The sequence below is a fragment of the Telopea speciosissima genome, chromosome 2 (assembly GCF_018873765.1).
Source record: "Telopea speciosissima isolate NSW1024214 ecotype Mountain lineage chromosome 2, Tspe_v1, whole genome shotgun sequence".
In the NCBI taxonomy this organism is placed as follows: domain Eukaryota; kingdom Viridiplantae; phylum Streptophyta; class Magnoliopsida; order Proteales; family Proteaceae; genus Telopea; species Telopea speciosissima.
Genome location: NC_057917.1, coordinates 15,311,623 through 15,330,360, shown reverse-complemented (window position 1 = coordinate 15,330,360; position 18,738 = coordinate 15,311,623). Strand labels below are relative to the sequence as shown.

General features: G+C 43.0%; 1 protein-coding gene across 1 annotated transcript; it reads right to left on the bottom strand.

The window, feature by feature from the left end:
* Positions 1-13,837: 13,837 nt before the first annotated feature.
* LOC122650488 lies at positions 13,838-14,827 on the bottom strand. The gene has a single exon (XM_043843899.1). The coding sequence runs from the start codon at positions 14,825-14,827 to the stop codon at positions 13,838-13,840; it is 990 nt and encodes a 329-aa protein (XP_043699834.1).
* Positions 14,828-18,738: the final 3,911 nt, after the last annotated feature.

Here is an 18,738-nt window from a genome sequence, read left to right as displayed (position 1 = left end):
CCCTTCGATTTTTTTTCTCCTTCCCTCCATCGAGCTTCTTCCCTTCTTCTTTCATCCTTTCTTTTGGTTCTTCTTCTCCCATTAGGGCAGCACTACTGAGGTGATCGTAATGATCTAGCTGCTGCCCCAATATACCTCATTTTTTATGCCTCTTTTTTGGATCGAGTGGAGCTGAAACACTGTCTGCGATTTGAAGATTCCTATTTTTTTGGGAGATCAGGCCTCTACATCTGTTTCGGCTGCATCTTCTGTTGTGGGATCTTTATTTGATATTGTTCTCAGCCCCTATTCACTTCATCAGATTGGTTGAAGACTCCAGCCCCTTATCTCTTCTCAGGGTTTTTTTTCAAAACCCTGACATTAATCGATCTTGGGGTTGGGCTGCTGGCTCCTGCTGCATCTGATTGGCACCCTTGCTGCCTTCATTCGACATCATTCCCAGCCTACATATCTGAGATTTTTTGCTCCAATACTGCCCTTTTCTATTGGGGGTCGATTCCAGAATTTTTTTTGGACATTTTTTGGCTGTTTGCGGCTTCATTGAAGATTGGTTACCTACTGCAATGACTGGTTCAGATTCTTCTTCGGCCTCTTCTGGCATTGATGGCCAGCCCCGGACTGATTTTCTTCCCCTTGCTGCCCCAATCAAACTTGATGGCTCTAACTACCTGAAGTGGTCTCGGTCTACCTATTTGACAGTAGCTGGCCGTGGCCTCACTGGCCATCTTCTTGGGACAACAACTAAACCAGTGGAAGAGGGTTCTCAGCTCAACAAGTGGTTATCGAATGATGCGATGGTGATGTCCTACTTGATCCATTCTATGCAAGGGGATATCTCAGACAATTTTCTTCTACTGGACACTGCCCATACTATCTGGAATGGTGCCAAAGAGACTTATGGTCGCACGGGGAATGATGCACAGGTCTATGAGATTAGAAAGAAGGCTAATGCCACTACCCAACAGGAGCTCTCTGTCTCCAAATACTATGCTGCCCTCAAGAACATGTGGCAGCAATTGGATCATTACTCCGACTATCAGCCCTCTACTGCTACTGATCTGGCTGCCTATCGCAAACACGTTGACAAAATACGTGTCTATGATTTTTTTGGCTAGACTAAATATGGAGTTTGATCCTATTCGGGTGCAAGTACTTGGGCAGTCCCCTTTTCCATCCCTAGAGCAGGCCTTTGCCTTGGTTCATAATGAGGAATCTCGTCGGGCTGCTATGCTGCATTCCTCTACTGTTGATCGGCTCCGCCTTGCAAGTTGCTTCCAATACTCCTTCTCTTACCACTACTGACGGTGGTACTGCTGTCCATAAAGGTCCTGTCAAGTATGAACACTGCAACAAGCTCTACCATACTAAGGCTCAATGCTGGAAGCTCCATGGGAAGCCTGCTGATTTTAAGGAAAAGAAAGCCCGTGGGAAGTTTAAGCCCAAGGCTCATATGGCTGATTCTCCTACTGCTGCTGCTGCCCCCCCTTCATCTGACATTGGGCTTACTCGGGATGAGCTCCTAGCTTTCCGTCGCATGCTACAAGCCTCTTCCGCTGCCTCCACTAAGGCATCTACACCTGCTGCCCCTCCTGGTTCTAATTTTGCCTCAGGTACTCCAGTCAATAGTCTGTGTGCATCGGCTGTATCCAATCCTTGGAATATAGATTCCGGTGCCACTGACCACATGACTGGCTCCTCCCATGTATTTCATCTTTATTCTCCATCTTCTGGCAAAGACAGTGTTCGAGTAGCTAATGGTTCCCTTTCTCCTATTAATGGGAAGGGTTCCATACGCTGCTCACCTACCCTTTCATTAAAATCTGTTTTGCATGTTCCGTCCTTTTCTACCAACCTTCTCTCTATTAGTAGTCTAACTAGAGATCTGAACTGCAAACTGACTTTTTTCCCTTCTCATTGTGTAATACAGGATCTGGAGACGGGGCGCACGATTGGGGGTGATAAGATGCAGGGTGGTCTCTACTTACTTGACCCTGGTCAGCCTTCTACTTTGCTTTCGGCTTCCTCTATAGCTCATCATTTACAGTCCACCTCGTCCCCTGACCTGCATCTCTGGCACTGCCGACTTGGTCATCCATCCCTTAGTACTTTGTCTCTTTTGTTTCCGAGCTTGATTAAGCATTGTAATAGGAATGAGTTTTTATGTGAGGCTTGTGTTTTGACCAAACAGACTCGTTCCAGTTATTCTTCATTAAATAAAAGAAGTGAGTTTCCTTTTGCTTTGGTTCATTCTGATGTGTGGGGCCCTGCCCGTTCTACTTCCCTTTCTGGTCATCGATGGTTTGTCTCGTTTATTGATTGCTATACTCGTGCCACTTGGGTGTACATGATGAGCCATAAAAGTGAGGTCTTCCGCTGTTTTCAGTTATTTCATCGTATGGTTCAGACCCAATTCAATGCCACCTTGCGCATTTTACGCAGTGATAATGGCAAAGAGTACATGGAGGGTCAGTTCCAACTTTATTTGGCTGCACATGGTATTGTCCATCAGACCAGCTGTGTTGACACACCAGCCCAGAATGGGGTTGCTGAAAGGAAAAATAGACATCTCCTTGAGGTAGCCCGGGCAATTATGTTTGCGCGGCAGGTTCCTTCTCACTACTGGGGTGATGCCATTCTTACCGCTGCTTATCTCATCAATCGTGTGCCTACCCATGTCCTTGATGGTCGTTCCCCCGTTGATCTCCATCAGGGTTCCTCCTCCTTTGTGGTTCCCCCCAAAGTTTTTGGTTGTGTTTACTATGTCCGCAATCATCATCCTCATGGGAAATTTGATCCACGGAGCATTCGGTGTATTTTTCTAGGCTATTCTGCGACCCAAAAAGGATACAAGTGTTACCATCCACCTTCTCGTCGTACTTTTGTCTCCATGGATATTGTCTTCCACGAGTCCTTGTCATATTATTCCCAAACACCTCTTCAGGGGGAGCAGGATCAGGGTTTTGAAGCTGTGTCTGCTATTTTTCCAGCTTCTATTCAGGGGGAGCCCTCTGTAACTTCAGCTCCTATAGTGGCTCCTATTCAGGGGGAGGGTAAACTAGTCAGTCAAATCCCTGTTGATAAGGTATATACCCGAGAGCGCACAGGACAAGTTGAGACTACCACCACCACCATACCACCTCCACAATCATCTGCACTTGATCCAGATCCAGACCCTACTACATCATCTGGTAAGGATTCTTCCCTTGACTTACCTATCGCTGTTCGTAAAGGCGTTAGGTCATGCACCCAACACCCCATCTCCAATGTTGTTTCCTATGATACTTTATCTCCTTCCTATCGTGCATTTGTTTCTTCTCTTTCCTCTGTTTCTATTCCTCAAAAATGGCAAGAGGCGATTGCAGATCCAAAGTGGAAAGCAGCCATGATGGAAGAAATGACGGCCTTACTTAAAAATGAGACATGGGAGCTAGTTGTTCTTCGTTCGGGTAAGAAACCTGTCGGGTGCAAATGGGTATTTGTTGTCAAGCAAAAGCCAGATGGAACAGTGGATAGATATAAAGCCAGGCTTATGGCCAGAGCCTTCACTCAGACTTATGGGATCGACTACCAGAAGACATTTGCCCCTGTTGCAAAGTTGAACACTACCCGAATCTTACTATCTTGTACTGTCAACTTTGGCTAGGACCTACAGCAGTTGAATGTAAAAAATGCATTTCTTCATGGGGAGTTGGAAGAGGAGGTCTATATGGATGTTCCTCCGGGTTTTTCCTCTGACAAAACCCATGGGAAAGTTTGTAGGCTCAAAAGAGCACTCTATGGGTTGAAGCAATCTCCACGGGCATGGTTTGGTAGGTTTCATAAAGCCATGGTCTCCTATGGATACAAACAGAGTCATGCTGATTACACTCTGTTCATCAAGCGACAGGGAGAAAAGGTCACTCTTCTCATAGTTTATGTTGATGACATAGTTGTGACTGGTAATGATACAGGATGAAGTTTCTCACCGAAGGCTTTCTTGGGACGGGAATTTGACATAAAAGATCTAGGACAGCTAAGATATTTTCTTGGGATTGAAGTTGCCCGTTCTCCAAAAGGCATCTTTCTCTCCCAGAGAAAGTATGTTCTAGATTTACTATCAGAGATTGGTTTGCTTGGTTGTCATCCTTGTGACACTCCCTTGGAAGCTACTACCCGTCTACAAGAGAAGGATGGTGAACCTGTTGATAAGGGCAGATATCAACGATTGGTGGGCCAGCTGATTTATCTCTCCCACACCAGACCAGATATTGCCATTGCTGTGAGTCTTATGAGCCAGTTCATGCATGATCCTTATTCCACTCACATGGCTGCTGTTCTCCGTATTCTCCATTACTTGAAGTCAGCTCCAAGAAAGGGGATCCTTTTGTCTCCTCATGACCATCTTCGCATTGAGGCTTACACAAATGTTGACTGGGGTGGTAACCCTAACAAGAAATCTACCTCCGGCTATTGTACTTTTGTTGGAGGAAATCTAGTCACATGGCGGAGTAAAAAGCAAAATGTTGTGGCAAGATCTAGTGCTGAAGCTGAATTCCGTGCTATGGCCCAGGGCATATGTGAGTTACTGTGGCTTCAGAGTTTACTCCTTGATATCCGTGGTTCTGTTCATCTTCCAATGATGTTGTACACTTGTACTGTGACAACAAAGCAGCAATTAGCATTGCCCACAATCCAGTGCAGCATGACCATACCAAACATGTGGAGATTGACAGACACTTCATCAAGGAGAAGTTAGAGAGTGGGCAGATTTGTATTCCTTTTGTGAAGTCTGGAGATCAACTGGCTAATGTCTTCACCAAAGGGTTGAGTGAGAAGTTGTTTTATCCTAGTCTAGTCAAGTTGGGCATGTGTGATATCTATGCCCCAACTTGAGGGGGAGTGTTGAGATGTGTTACCCGATATTATAAGGGTATTTTTGGTTTTTTATTTATGCTTTATTTATGTACTTTTGAACAAAGGTAGGATTATAATTTGGGCTGTGACACTGTTCACGTAAACAGTGTCGTGAACAGTGTTTTCCTTTGTAATCTCTTTTATTATTATTATTATAAATAAAGAGCTTGACTGATCTCATTGATCATTCAAGCCATTCACGAAATTCCTGTTTCGTTAACACTTATTTATCATCTTCATCCTCAAACATCCATCAGCCATTACAGCAGATCATCTTCAAGTAAGTCATTCAAGCTACCCCTAATCTGCCGCTGCATCCCTCCTTTGATTTACAGCCCCTTTTCTGTCCAAAAAACCCTCATCATTAGCCCTCTTTCTTTAACCTCAAAACCAGAATCGATCTTGGCGTGCTACTCTTTTAGGTCTGCACCAGATTCTCTTATCAATTTCAGTGTTACGGAAAGATTTGAAGGTTTGGATGGAGCAATATTTTGTATATCCATGATAAGTGCTACCCAAATCCAAAAATTAGTGAAAATGTTATACTGTAATATGAAAGTGGTAGATGTTGGGACAGATGGGTTTACCAAGACCTATGTTAAGGGTACATCCATTAAATTCAACTGTGCTGACTTGAGTAGAATTCTTGAAATCTCCAATAATGAGGATAAGTTGTATATGAATGACAAGGAGGATCCCAGTAAAATTATGGATGTTAGCTTGGTATATGAGACTTTGTATAAATTTTACAAACAATATCAGGATTACAGGAGTTGAACTGAAGCCCTTCTCCCATAGTTTTACCATTGCCAGATGCAGCTGCCAGGCACCCTGAAACTTACCGTTTTGCTCTTTGATCATTCGACCTGTTCCTTCACCGCATTCTATCCCAAAAACGACAATACCCATCTCCACTATCCAAAGCTCTTGGGTGTTATTGATTCCCTTAAGATAAACAGGGCTTCCAGTGAAGATTCTGATTCAGTTGATAATGTGTTCTCCAATGATGATGATGATGATGAGGGTTGTGTTGACGTCGATGATTTCTTGTACGATGAGAAGGTGAAGAAGAAGCTTCAAGTGTTGGCTGCTATGGTTGGGATCGCTCATTCTGCCAGTCCAGGGGTTGTCTTGGCTGAAGTCGTCAGGGTTTTGAAGGAGTTGAAGCAAGATAGAAGACATGGAATCACAAAATAAACCTCCAATAGAGAGAAGCTAGGCCATGGAAGCTACAGACTTCTGAGATAGTGATGCAGGACAATCTTGGACAGAGCCGACCCAACTGGTGTACTACATTGGACCGACCCAAACTCAGTTGAACCGGATCCAGTTTGAGTATTTGGGATCTAGTAGGATTTTAGGAAATTTATTTTATTTGGGAAATGATTATGTAATCTTTTATTTTAAGGTAGTTATTAAACATATAGGGAAATTTCCAATTTGAGTTTTAAGGGTTTCTATTTTAGTTAGTCTGGTTTTAGTAAGTAATTAGTAGTCTTTATAATTGGGATTTGCATTTTTTCTTGTCTTTATTTAAGATTGTACTCGGCCACGTTTTGGAATGAGAATATGGAAGAATGAATTGAGAGTTTAAAGCCTGCGTGGCTGGTTGCTTCTCCTCCCCCCCCCCCTTGGACACTCCCTTCTGCTGCGTCTCCTTCTTCCCCTTTCTTCTGTGTGATTTCTCCCCTCCCCCTCTGGTTTCTTCTTCTACTTCCTTCAATCCTCTTCTCTATTTCTGTCCCGCATTATCGGGTATCAGAGCTGAAGGGTCCCATCTTCTTCCTTCGCTTGTGATCTCTCTTCCCCACTCTGTTCTTCTTCTTCCTCCTTTTTCTGTCCTAATTTCTTTTCTCTGCGGTTGTGACCGAACACCTGCAGCAACCCCCCCCCCCAACATTCCCTTTGATTCCCGTAAAACCCCAAACCATCCTGTCAACATCATAATTTGTCCGTGCCCTTTCAACCCCATTCTTCATTCCCATATTTAAAAAAACAATGATTCTGTTGAACACAGAAATCGACTGAAACCCATCTTCCCAACCCTCCCGATTCACAGTAGACTCTTCCCTTTGCTTTCCCCTCTGTGACTAAAAAAAAAAAATCCTGAATTCCATCGTTTCTTTTCCCCCTTCTGGAAACTATTCGAACCACCCCTTCTTCTCGGTTTTTTTTTTCAGCACCAACCCAACCGTCTTCTTTTTCCCCCTTCAGATTCCACCAAGAAAAAAAAAAAGAGTTTCAGAGAGGAGAGAAAGTGAGAGGCAGAGAACTCCATCGATCTTCCCTGCACCTGCGGTATTACCCACACTCCTCTTCAAACCAGCAACACCCTTCCCATCGCCTCCATACCTGGTTTCTCACTGCGTTCAACTCCTCCGCCAACGTTCTCCTTCGTAGTGGCAGAATCTTTGTTGAAGTCGAAGATCAACTCCTTTGTCGAAGTCGAGATTTCCGCCTTTTGTCTCTGCAGGATCTCCACTGGAAGAAGAGTTCAACAGAACCTTTCTTGTACTCCTTCAAAGTCGTGAATTCTCTTTCCCACTCTGTGGTAACAGACTCCAAAAAGGAGAGTTGGTAGATAACCCAGGATTTCATCTTTAAAACCCCACTTTCCCATGTTACCCCCAGCATTTTAGTTTGTAGTCTAATTACGTCCTATCCTACCCTTATTTCCAAAATACCCTCCTCATTTTGGTTTACTCCTTTTTTCATTTGGCTTCCAACATTACCCCTCCCTTCTAACGTCTTAGTTGTTTAAGGCCTATATTCCTTTTTCCAGAATTACCCCTTTCATCTACTTTTTTTCTTCCTAATTCATCCTTTTTTAGTATCATCTTCCAATTTTACCCTGGGTATGGAAACCCATATTTTCCGAACTCGATTGGGATTGCCCAATGGAAAAGATGTCATATTCCTTGTTGATAATGAGCAAAGTAGCAATTTCGCCTTGCAGCCGTAGTAGAGATGTTGTCGAAAAGTGGCGAGATATGTTATGACGAGCTTGTTGATCAATACTACGTCGAATTTGCTCATACCACTTACTATGATGGGGCTTGGTGTCGAATATTTCCATCCTCAAGGCGCATCATCAAAGTGGGCCGTGATTGGGTGAATGAGCACAGTGGCAACGTTGACCTTCTCAACAACACTTGTATTCTAAGGCCATTGCATTTAACCAAGGGTTATATTGCATGAAGAACCAATTCCCCCACAGGTTGTCGAAGAGCACGATGATGACCCCCCTGATCGAGAATAAACTCAACGGTCAGATCGAGGTCAAACCCGAAGAATAGATCGACGGTCCAAATGACAGTTTGACCCCCCATGACAAGATTCCAATCAACGAAATACAGTTGATGGATGATCTTCAGCAGATCGTAGCGGTCGATCCTTTTATCCCTATACTGATTGTTGATGTTCGTGCCGTGCCCTGGATCATCGCTCCATCAAGGCCGTTGATCGTGGATGCTGATCAAGTAGTGCTGATCCTTTCCTTCTTTAAAACTCGTGGTTGAGTTTTTCTCAACCACGAGAGAGTTGATGCAGGACAATCTTGGAACGGGCCGACCCAACTGGTGTACAACATTGGACCAACCCAAACCCAATTGAACCAAGTCCAGTTTGAGTGTTTGGGATCTAGTAGGATTTTAGGAAATTTATTTTATTTGAGAAATTATTATGTAATCTTTTATTTTAAGGTCGTCATTAGACATATAGGGAAATTTCCAATTTGAGTTTTATGGGTTTCTATTTTAGATAGTCTCGTTTTAGTAAGTAATTAGTAGTCTTTATTTTTTGGGGTTTTATAAATAGATGTAATCCCCCCCCCCATCATAGAATATTGAAGAATGAATTGAAAACAAAGTGAGTTTGTGCGTGGGCACAACCCCCCCTCCTCCTTTGCGCGTGGGCACACCTCCTCCCCTTCTTCTTCTCACGGCTTCTTCTTCCCCCTCCCACTCTCTGATTTCTTCGCAGATTTCCTCTCTCCTATCCTGTCCCCCATTAGATAGTCTTTGGTGTTGGCCAATTTAGTATGCTCTTTTGACCTTATTTGGGTCAGCCTCAACTCCTCTCAAAAAGACAATGGATCCAAGGAACACCACCTTGGATAATATAAACAAGCACTTCTTGAGGTTGATATAGAACTTTTTGGCTCAAAGCACTATCAAGGCTTCCCTCAAATAGTCTGTATGATCGTCCTCTTGTTTGTTGTAAATCAAAATGTTGTCAAAGTAAACGACCAAAAATCAACTGACAAAAGGCGACATGAGCATGAAAGTACTAGGTGCGTTGGTCAGACCAAAAGGCATCACTCTCCACTCGAATAGTCCACCCTTTGTCTTAAAGGCGATCTTCCATTCCTCACCCAACCGGAAATGGATCTGGTGGTAACCGGCCTTAAGGTCTATCTTGGAGACAACCCTAACATCGGGTAACATGTCCAACATATTGTCCGGCATTGGGATTGAAACTGGTACTTTATTGTGAATTTGTTAATGGCCCTATTGTCAATGCACATATGCAGAAAGCCATCCTTCTTTGGGGTGAGCAAAGCTGGTACTAAACATGGACTCAAGCTTTCTTGTATAAATCTTTTTCACAATGATTCATACACTTGCCGCTTCAATTCTGCATGCTCAGTCGGACTCGGACGATATGCAGGAAAACTGAGTAATACTGAACCCAATATCAAATCAATAGCAGATTGAATATCATGCATCAGTGGTAACTCATCTAGCAAGTCATTGGTAACGAATCTGAAAAATCAGAGATCCTGTCTTGTACAGATTTGGTAAGTTTGACCGCAGGTTGAGGGGCTACCTCCCGTGTGTTGAGAGCCAATTAAAACCTGAATCCTTGCTGGATTCAATGAACTTAATCTGTTATAAGGCTAACAACTTTGTTCCACTTGGATGTCTTTTATTTTCATGTTTCACCACCTTCTTACAGATGCAGGTTTTCACATTCTGTTGTGCTTTCTCGGCTGGAATGTTGGTAGGATTGAAGACAATTGGCCTTTCTGTTGAGAGTGAAGATGCACCAGCTCTTTGTTCCTCCAACCAATACATTATTGTCAAACAGCCAAGGTCGCCCAAGCAGTACATCCGTCAACTGCATGGAAATGAGATCACACAAAACATCCTCCCCGTGTGCTCCCAACTTGAGAGGGACTGAACACCGCTCGTTGACTTAAGGCTGTTGCCATAAAAAGAGAGACTCAGTAACACTGGACGCTTCTCGAGACAAGGGCTGGTCTTGTTGGCAAAGGCACTAGAAACCATATTCACACAAATGCCGCTATTCACTATAAGTCTATAACTTGTGTCACTTTAGGCCAGCTGTTCATAGGATGGTTTTAGATACAGCGACGTCACCAATCCCGAAGTTAAGTGTCAGCGACCATCATAAGGCTCACCATATTAACCTAAGAGGTGTCATGATCTCCATCATCAACTGGCTCCTCCTCAACTTCCTCCTCAGGAGGAACTCCATCATAGAACTATGTAATGTAGGACAGGGTTGAAGGCTCAACCAGTCCCAAAACAGGATCTGGAGTCATGGGAATTGGTTCAGCTCGATGGGTTAGAGCTGGGATGATTTGATAGGTTGGGGTTTAGGTCAAGGGTTAGGTTTGGTATGAGGGAATAGGTCTGGAACAGTAGGGAGATAAAAGGGTTAAACAATTAAATAGGCAGCAGGGTTGTTGTCCCTGTCGATTTGAGTTGCAGGCTGAGGAACAGGGTTTTAATGAAATTTAAGGAGATTTCCTATAGAAGATAATCTACAGGTCAGATGGGGCCAAGAATGGGATTGAGTGGAAGTCTTGGGGAGGGGAAGGTGTGCACAGAATTTGGAAGAAAGTTAATGGCTGCATTGAGCAGGGAAAGAGGTGATGGAATTAGAAGGTTGGTTCTAAAATAGAAACTAACCAGGAGATGGCAGTGGAGGCACCAGCAGTGAGTTTCGGCTGGAGTAGAAAAGTCTTCTAAGGTCTTGAAAGCTTGAAGAGGATGAAGAACAGCAACAAGAAGGGACCTCCTGGGCTTCCCACCGCAAGGAGTCAGCATGATCAGACACTAGCTCCTTTGTCCAAGGAGCAAACACCAAGGGAATACTTCATAGAAGCAGCAAGCTTGACAGCAGTATTGAATAGCAAAATCGTGGGCTGCTTGCCATCCTGGGTTGATTTTATAAACTGAAATAAAGAGAGCAAGGATTCAAAATTGGAGTCTCTCAAAATTAAAAACTTCCAACTTTGGACCTTACTTGAGTTAGAAGACACAACCAGCCCAAATAAATCGTGGCTGATGTGAGACTGACTATTCTAATAACAACTTAAATAAATAAAAAACTCAACTAAACTATGGGACCAGCACTTAAAGTAGACCAGTTGAACCAACCAGTTCACTGGTTCATTACAAGACTCAACAAATAAAACATAAAACAACCCAGTGGAATCGTGGACTGCTGCTGGGCAGCAGCCTTCCCAAATCATGGCTGCTGCCGGGAAGCAGCCTTCTTCTTCTTCTTCATCTTCTTCCTCCTTAAATACACACTTGGTTCTGCATCAATTCTACCAAGCTTGAAATCATTAGTCTCCGACGAATGGGTGAAGGCCATATAACGTTCGTACAAGTCCAGATCAAAATTCTTCTAGTCATCAGCATGTATCCAAGTGCTATCATGTCATGGGCGACCAGTCGACCCTTCCATTTGAAAAGAAAGGCAGGTAACCGATGCCACGACGAGTGGTTTTGTACATGTCATCCAAAACCTCTTCAATGATGTCTTATGTTGGTGGCTTCAGTTAGGGCAAGCGTAGCAATTGTTCAGTGTCACGATCATCAGTGTGGTGCCCCACATAAAGGTGTAAATCAGCCACGTTGCAGACGTTGCTTATACTCGTGTCTTCAGGCAACTCGAGTACATAAGCATTTGGCCAACACGCTTCAACACCTTGTATGGACCCATCTTCCTTGGGTGGAGTTTAGTGTTGACTCTCGGTTGGAATCTCTACGGATTGACATGGACCATCACCATGTCTCTTGGCTGAAATTCCACGTATCGACGATGACGATCATCTGTAGGCTTGTAAACATCATTGTTGAAAGCTATTCGTCACCGAACATCAGCACTCATCAGCTTTTAATGTTGATGTGTGCTTGTGGTGGCAATGGAACATGGTCTATAGGTCACCGGGGTTGAACATCAAGTAGTATCTCAAAAGGGGTACAACCTGTCATTCGATTCATGGAGTTGTTATAAGCAAACTCAGCTATATCAAGTATGGACAGCCATGTCTTTTCATAATCACGAACCAAGCACCTAAATAAGTTTCCTAAACTCTGATTAACCACCTCTGTTTGCCTGTCAGTTTGTGGGTGAAAAGATGAGGAGAACTAGAGCTTTGTGTTCGTTCTCATCAACAAAGTCTTCCAAAAGTAACTCATAAATTTAACATCACGGTTAGATACAATGCAGCTGAGCGGACCATGAATTCGCACCACTTCTTTGAAGAATAGCTTGGCAATTTGGTAGGCATCAAAGGTCTTGCGCCATGGCAAAAATGAGCCATTTTAGAGAAGTGATCAACAACAACCATAGTGGAATCATACCGTTCTCTAGCAGGCAGCAGTCCAAGAACAAATTACATGCCAATATCAACCCATGGTGCATGAGGGACAGGTAAGGGAGAGTATAAACCTGTATTTTGCTTCCCTCCTTTGCAAGCTGACATACTTGGCACTGTTTGATCACATGATCAACATCTTTTGCTGTGTGGCCAATAATAACGATCTGTCAATAATGGTCTTATCTTTCCCAAAATGTTCTCCCAAGCCTCCTCCATGTAACTCCCTTATGATGTGGTAGTAGGGAAGAGTTGGGAATGCATAGGCGTGTTCCCAAGAACAAGTAACCATCATGGACAGAATATTAAGGATGTTGTCCACCTCGCTGCAACTCATCATAGATCAAACTAAAGTCTTTTTCGGCAGCATACTCTCCTCGTATTTGTTTAATACATACTACATGGGCAGAAAAGATATTGAGGGTGAGAACCTTGCGGCTCAATGCATCAGCCACCGTGTTCTCTTTACCAGCCTTGTATTTCAGCGCAAATACAAACTCCTGTAGATAGGCTACCCACTTGGTATGTCTGTTACTAATCGACTTTTGAGAGTGAAGATGTTTGAGCGCTTCATGGTAAAAGAATAAATTCTTTACCAATAAGATAGTGACACCAATGACGTAACACTTGGACAACTGCATACAGCTCCGAATCATAAGTCGAGTAGCGTTTCTTGGCATTATTTAATTTTTCTCTATAAAAAGAGATCGGGTGCACTCCTTGCATTAACACACCGCCTAAGCCGACATGTAAGGCATCTGTAGCAACCTCAAATACCCAGTCAAAATCTGGTAGGTCTAAGACTGGTGCTTCGGTCATCTTCTTCTTGATAAGGTGGAAGGCCTTTGTTGCCGCTGCTGTCCATTCAAATTTTCCCTTACTAGACTTCATACATTCAGTAATAGGGGCCATAACAGCACTGAAATTTTGAATAAACCTCCTGTAGATTGAAACCAAACCATGAAAACTTCGAACTACAAGAAGTGTCTTGGGTACCGGTCAGTCCTTGATACTTTTAACCTTCTCCGGATTAGTTTCCACCCCTTTGGCTGAGACAATAAAGCCAAGAAAAAACACCTTGGGCAGCATGAAAGAACACTTCTTGAGGTTTAAGTATAACTTCTCTTGACGAAGAACTCTCAACACATGTTTAAGGTGATCAATATGGTCATCTTGGTTTTTGTTGTACACCAAAACATCATCAAAATAAACAACCAAAAATCGACCAATAAAAGGACGAAGTACCTGAGTCATAACTCGCATGAAGTGCAAGGTGCATTAGTCAAACCAACGGGCATGACTCTCCACTCATATAGGCCATCCTTGGTTTTGAAGGCGGTCTTCCATTTGTCTCCCGGGCGGATACAAATCGGATCTCCTAAGGTCCAATTTAGAGAAGACCATTGCCCCAGACAGCATGTCTAACATGTCATCAAGCCGTGGAATGGGGAACTGATACTTGACAGTTATTATATTTATCGCCCTGCTGTCCAAACACATCCGCCATGAACCATTCTTCTTTGGAGTAAGCAAGGCTGGTACAGCATATGGGCTTAAACTCTCCACAATAAAACCCTTTTGAAAAAGCTCATTAACTTGTCGTTTGAGCTCATTATGCTCCGTAAGACTGAGGCGATAAGCTGGTAAATTTGGTAGCACCGAACCGGGTACCAAATCAATGGCATGTTGGATACCCCTCATAGGCAGTAACTCATCTGGCAGCTCATCGGAAACCACATCAGAAAAATCAGAAAGTAACTCTTTGATGGGTGAAGAAAATGTTACCTCAGGTTGAGTAACCACCCTTGTAACAAGAGCCAGTACCATTCCCGTATCATGGCTGGTGTGGAGGAATTCCTTGTGAGGAACAGCCAGCACCTTCTTCTCATTACCGGTGCTCTTCAGGTTGGTTCTCAAGGCTCTCCATTGGCACAAATCAGCTGGTACATTGATTGAATGGAAGACGGTGTGAACTCCCTTGAACTTGAATACACACTGATTTTTCTTTCCACCGACCATGACATCATTGTCATACATCCATGGTCTACCAAGCAAAACATCCGTGAGGCACATAGGAACTACGTCGCACCACACCTCTTCCTCATACCTATGAAGTTTCAGTGGTATGGAACAGCGCTGATTTACCTCCAAGGTCTGACCATTCAGCAAGGATACCTTATACGGTTGAGGATGTTTTTCTACCTTCAAGTTAGCCTTCTTCACAAAGGTGTCCGAAGTGACATTGACGCAGCTGCCACTGTCAACTATCACCAATGCATTATTATCACCTGACTTCATGCAGCTGTAAAAGATACAATGACGCCATCAATCCTCTCTTTTGGTTTCAGCCACCAACATACGGCTGACTACATGAAGGCCATAAGTATCTTCATCATTACCATCATCCTCATCATATTCAGCACCACCATAGTCAGCATCATCGAATGGGTATGGGAGTAGATCAGGATCTTCCTCTTCCAGTGCACTTTCAACTTCAGCAACAGCATTAATTTTTTGACGGAGTAGACAATACTTAGGTGCTGGAAAATTCTTCCAACCATCCCCAGCTTGGTAACCAAACCTCTTGTTATTGGAAGCCAATAACTCTTCAGCATGTAAGGCCTTCTCAAAGCAGTCTCTAACATTCACCCCGTCCGCAACGCCATGACCCAATCCGAATTGTGACAAGACATGAATATCTTTCTCCCTAATCCCTATACGAGATGAGAGAGAATCAAACTGCTCCATATACTCGGCAACTGTTAAATTCCCTTGAGAAAGAGAATTTAATTTATCTTGTAGTCGCGCCCTAAAAGTGTGTGGCAAATACTTGTCTCTCAACTCTTCTTTCATCTCCTCCCACGTAACAGGTGCTCTACCACGATCCTCTAACTCATTCTCATAAGTTCTCAACCACTCATATGCAGGTCCAACTAGCTTTGTACATGCTAGCTTCATCTTTCGCGCCTTCGACAATTCATACCAATCAAAGTAGTCATCCAACGCTGCCAACCAGTCATAGAACAATTGGAGATCATGCTTACCCAAGTATTCCTTGAGTTCAAGCTTAACCTTTTGAGAATCACCAGTGTGTCTATTAAGTGTGAGCTGATCACCAGTAGAATAACTCCGTAGATGCTCTTCAAAGGTCAGTTGTACTGACCGAACCCTTAGTGGTTCCGGTTAGGAAAATTAGCTGCAGAGTGAGCCAGCTAGACTTCTTCATCAAGTGGAAGGGGTGTGGCAGCAACTCTAGCCTCCATTGCTGAGAGTCTCTCATCCATATGCTTCTGGCTCTCAAGTATCTGGTTACTCAGTTTGGTAAACATCTCCAGCATTGCTGCCATGGGATCAGGTGGACCAGAAGGTTCAAAATTATTATTCCCTGACATGGTCTCTAATACCACTTAATGTAGGACAGGGTTGAAAGCTCAATGACGCAGAGCTGAAGCACTATTTCCTAAGTTTTCTAATTTTGTAAGCTGATCCATTCAATTAAATAGGCAGCCCCTCTTGCTCCACGATTTTGACAGATTCTCCTTTGACTAGTCAACTAGGATTGGTGCACCTTAGTTTCTATTTTTATGATTGCAGCTTTTAGTAGTTTCTATATTTACTAGTTTCTAATTTTGTTCATTGCATATTGGCTGAACTATAAAGCCTAGTTTCTATTTTCATTAGGTTTCTATTTTTTTTAGAAGTTGCTATTTATTTTAGAAGTTACTATTTCCTAAGTTTCTAAATTTGTAAGCTGACCTATTCCATTAAATAGGCAGCCCCTCTTGAATAGAAACAAATTTTGGAGAAAAGAATTTTCAAGCGATGTTGCCATCGTTTATGGGAGAATATCCTTGTTTAAACAGCTGGGATAGCTGTGGCAAAGAGACCCAGGCTGAGAGAGCCATTCCCTACCCCCTTCCTCTTCTATCTTCTCTTCTCTATCTTCTCCTCCATTGCAATCAATCCCCTGTTGTGTTGCTGCTACCCTGTGATCCATACAAACACTGTGAAGACCATCCGAAGGCTGCTGTCATCCCTCCAACACCCCAGATTGTTGCTGCTGTTGCTGATCCGATAAAACAGAGGCTGCGCATACCCTGTGGATTCAGTTCTGCCCTGGGTTTTGCTGCCAACTTCAAAGCTGCATAACTCCTTATCCGTCCATCAGAAGTTGCTGAGATTTGGAGCACAGAATCACATCATCCATGATCCACCACCCCACTCAATCCCAATCTTGGCCTACTCTTCTGGATGGATTGCTCTACACCACTAACCTTCTATTCTCATTCCACCTTCATAACTTCACTTCCATCCATCAGAACGACACCAAAATTGCAGCAAAGCTTCTATCAAAAAAAAAAATTCCAGCAAAGCATCACCTCTACAAGGCCTACACTCGATCCTTCTTGGAGTCCAAGTGCAGTGCTGATTTGACAAGTTTTTCTACAAACCTTCTAATTTGTTGTTGCGGCTATATCTCACAATTCAGCCATTCAAACTAAGTGAAATTTCCAGCAGTGTTTCACCACCATACAAGCAACCTTCGATCCAAGTTTGGTTGGATTCCAAAGGCTGGTTTGGCTTGAGCCCTAACTTTCTAATTCTGCCTCCTTGTTTCTATTTTGGATTTGTGGGTTTAGTTGGGACTAAATTAACATTAATTTAGTCTTACATTAGCAAGGATTCAAAATTGGAGTGTCTCAAAATTAGAAACTTCCAAGTTTGGACCTTACTTGAGTTACAAGACACTACCAGCCCAGATAAATTGTGGCTGATGTGAGACTGACTATTCTGATAACAACTTAAATAAATGAAAGACTCAACTAAACTATGGCACCACCACTTAAATCAGACCAACTGAACCAACCGGTTCACTGGATAATTACAATTCAACAAATAAAACATAAAACCCAGTGGAATCGTGGGCTGCTGCTGGGCAGCATCCTTGAATACACCCTTGAATCAACTATGGCACCCTTGAATCACTATGTCTCCTCATTGGCTTCCATTGCTACTACAATAGTATTGGTACTCCTCTGTCTCTCAAGACAGAACTTCGCAAAGGGCCCATATTGAGTGCAATGGTAGCTTCTAATCTAGTTCAGACCATGGTTGGTCCTAAGTTCAACCCGTTTAGTCTTTTGGTTGCTGTGGTCTCTTAATCTGGTTTAGTTTGGACTAAACATGCATAGCTAAACCCGATGTGAGAGAATCTCCAAGAGGATTTTCTATGGTTTTTCAGCAACGGCCATTGGATTGACATATGGTGTTTGGGAGCAATAAACACAGTAGGCTGGGCTACATCATAATGTTTCTAAATTTGAAGGAGACTTCTAGTAGAGCATTTTCTTGGGTAATAATCTGGTCATTATTATATTCTAAAGAAAAAAGCTCACTGAGCTTAAGGCGTACACTGCGTCTCCTCACATGAATTATTTTATTAATATTTTTTAAGAGAAACAAATAATGATTAAAAAAATTAGTGTGAGAGGATGTGTAGTACCCTGCTTGCTCAGAGAACCCTCTCCCCCTATATTCTATATGTCCAAATAGTGGGGGCCAATCTAATAGATCCAAGCTCTGCCAAACGAGTTCAACAAAGTTCGTAATTTAAGCTCTTAATGTTCAAGTTTAGCAGTTCTCGAATACCACTAATAAGCATTGTAATTAATTGCTTCAAGATTCTAAATGGGTGTTAGTATTACAGAGCAAGTTCAAAACCATGTTCCCTAAACACCAGTGATTTCTTGCTTGGAGGGGTTATTCCAAACAAAGATTTGAATAGGGAGAATCCCTAGTTAAGGTTATGATATGTTCTGTTCTGCGGTAAAATTTATAAAGTCTAATGTTTAGCTGTGAGGGAGGAGGGCGATGTAGTACCAACTTAAATGTACCAACCAGCAAAGCAGCTACAAATTAAAGCAACACATATTGCACAAAAGAAAAAGAGTGACAAAGTCTTGCACAAACAACAGGAGCATGTGGGTAACAGAATAGCAATAACTACTGAGAGGGAAGAACACTGATGTGATAACTAGCAGTGTCAGCATAGCAGTATAAGGAAAGCAATAAAAACCAGTCAAAAGAAACTATTGATGCAGCATCCAGAGATATATGGAGGTTTAACTTACTTACATCCGCTCCTCAAGCTCTGATGTCAATGGGCCTGAAGCCCCCATCGGCCTTTTGTTTATGCACCATGCTACTGA

Bases quoted from the DNA above. Each gene is read 5' to 3' on its own strand.
- LOC122650488 (XM_043843899.1), bottom strand. From the start codon at position 14,827: ATGAAGTCAGGTGATAATAATGCATTGGTGATAGTTGACAGTGGCAGC.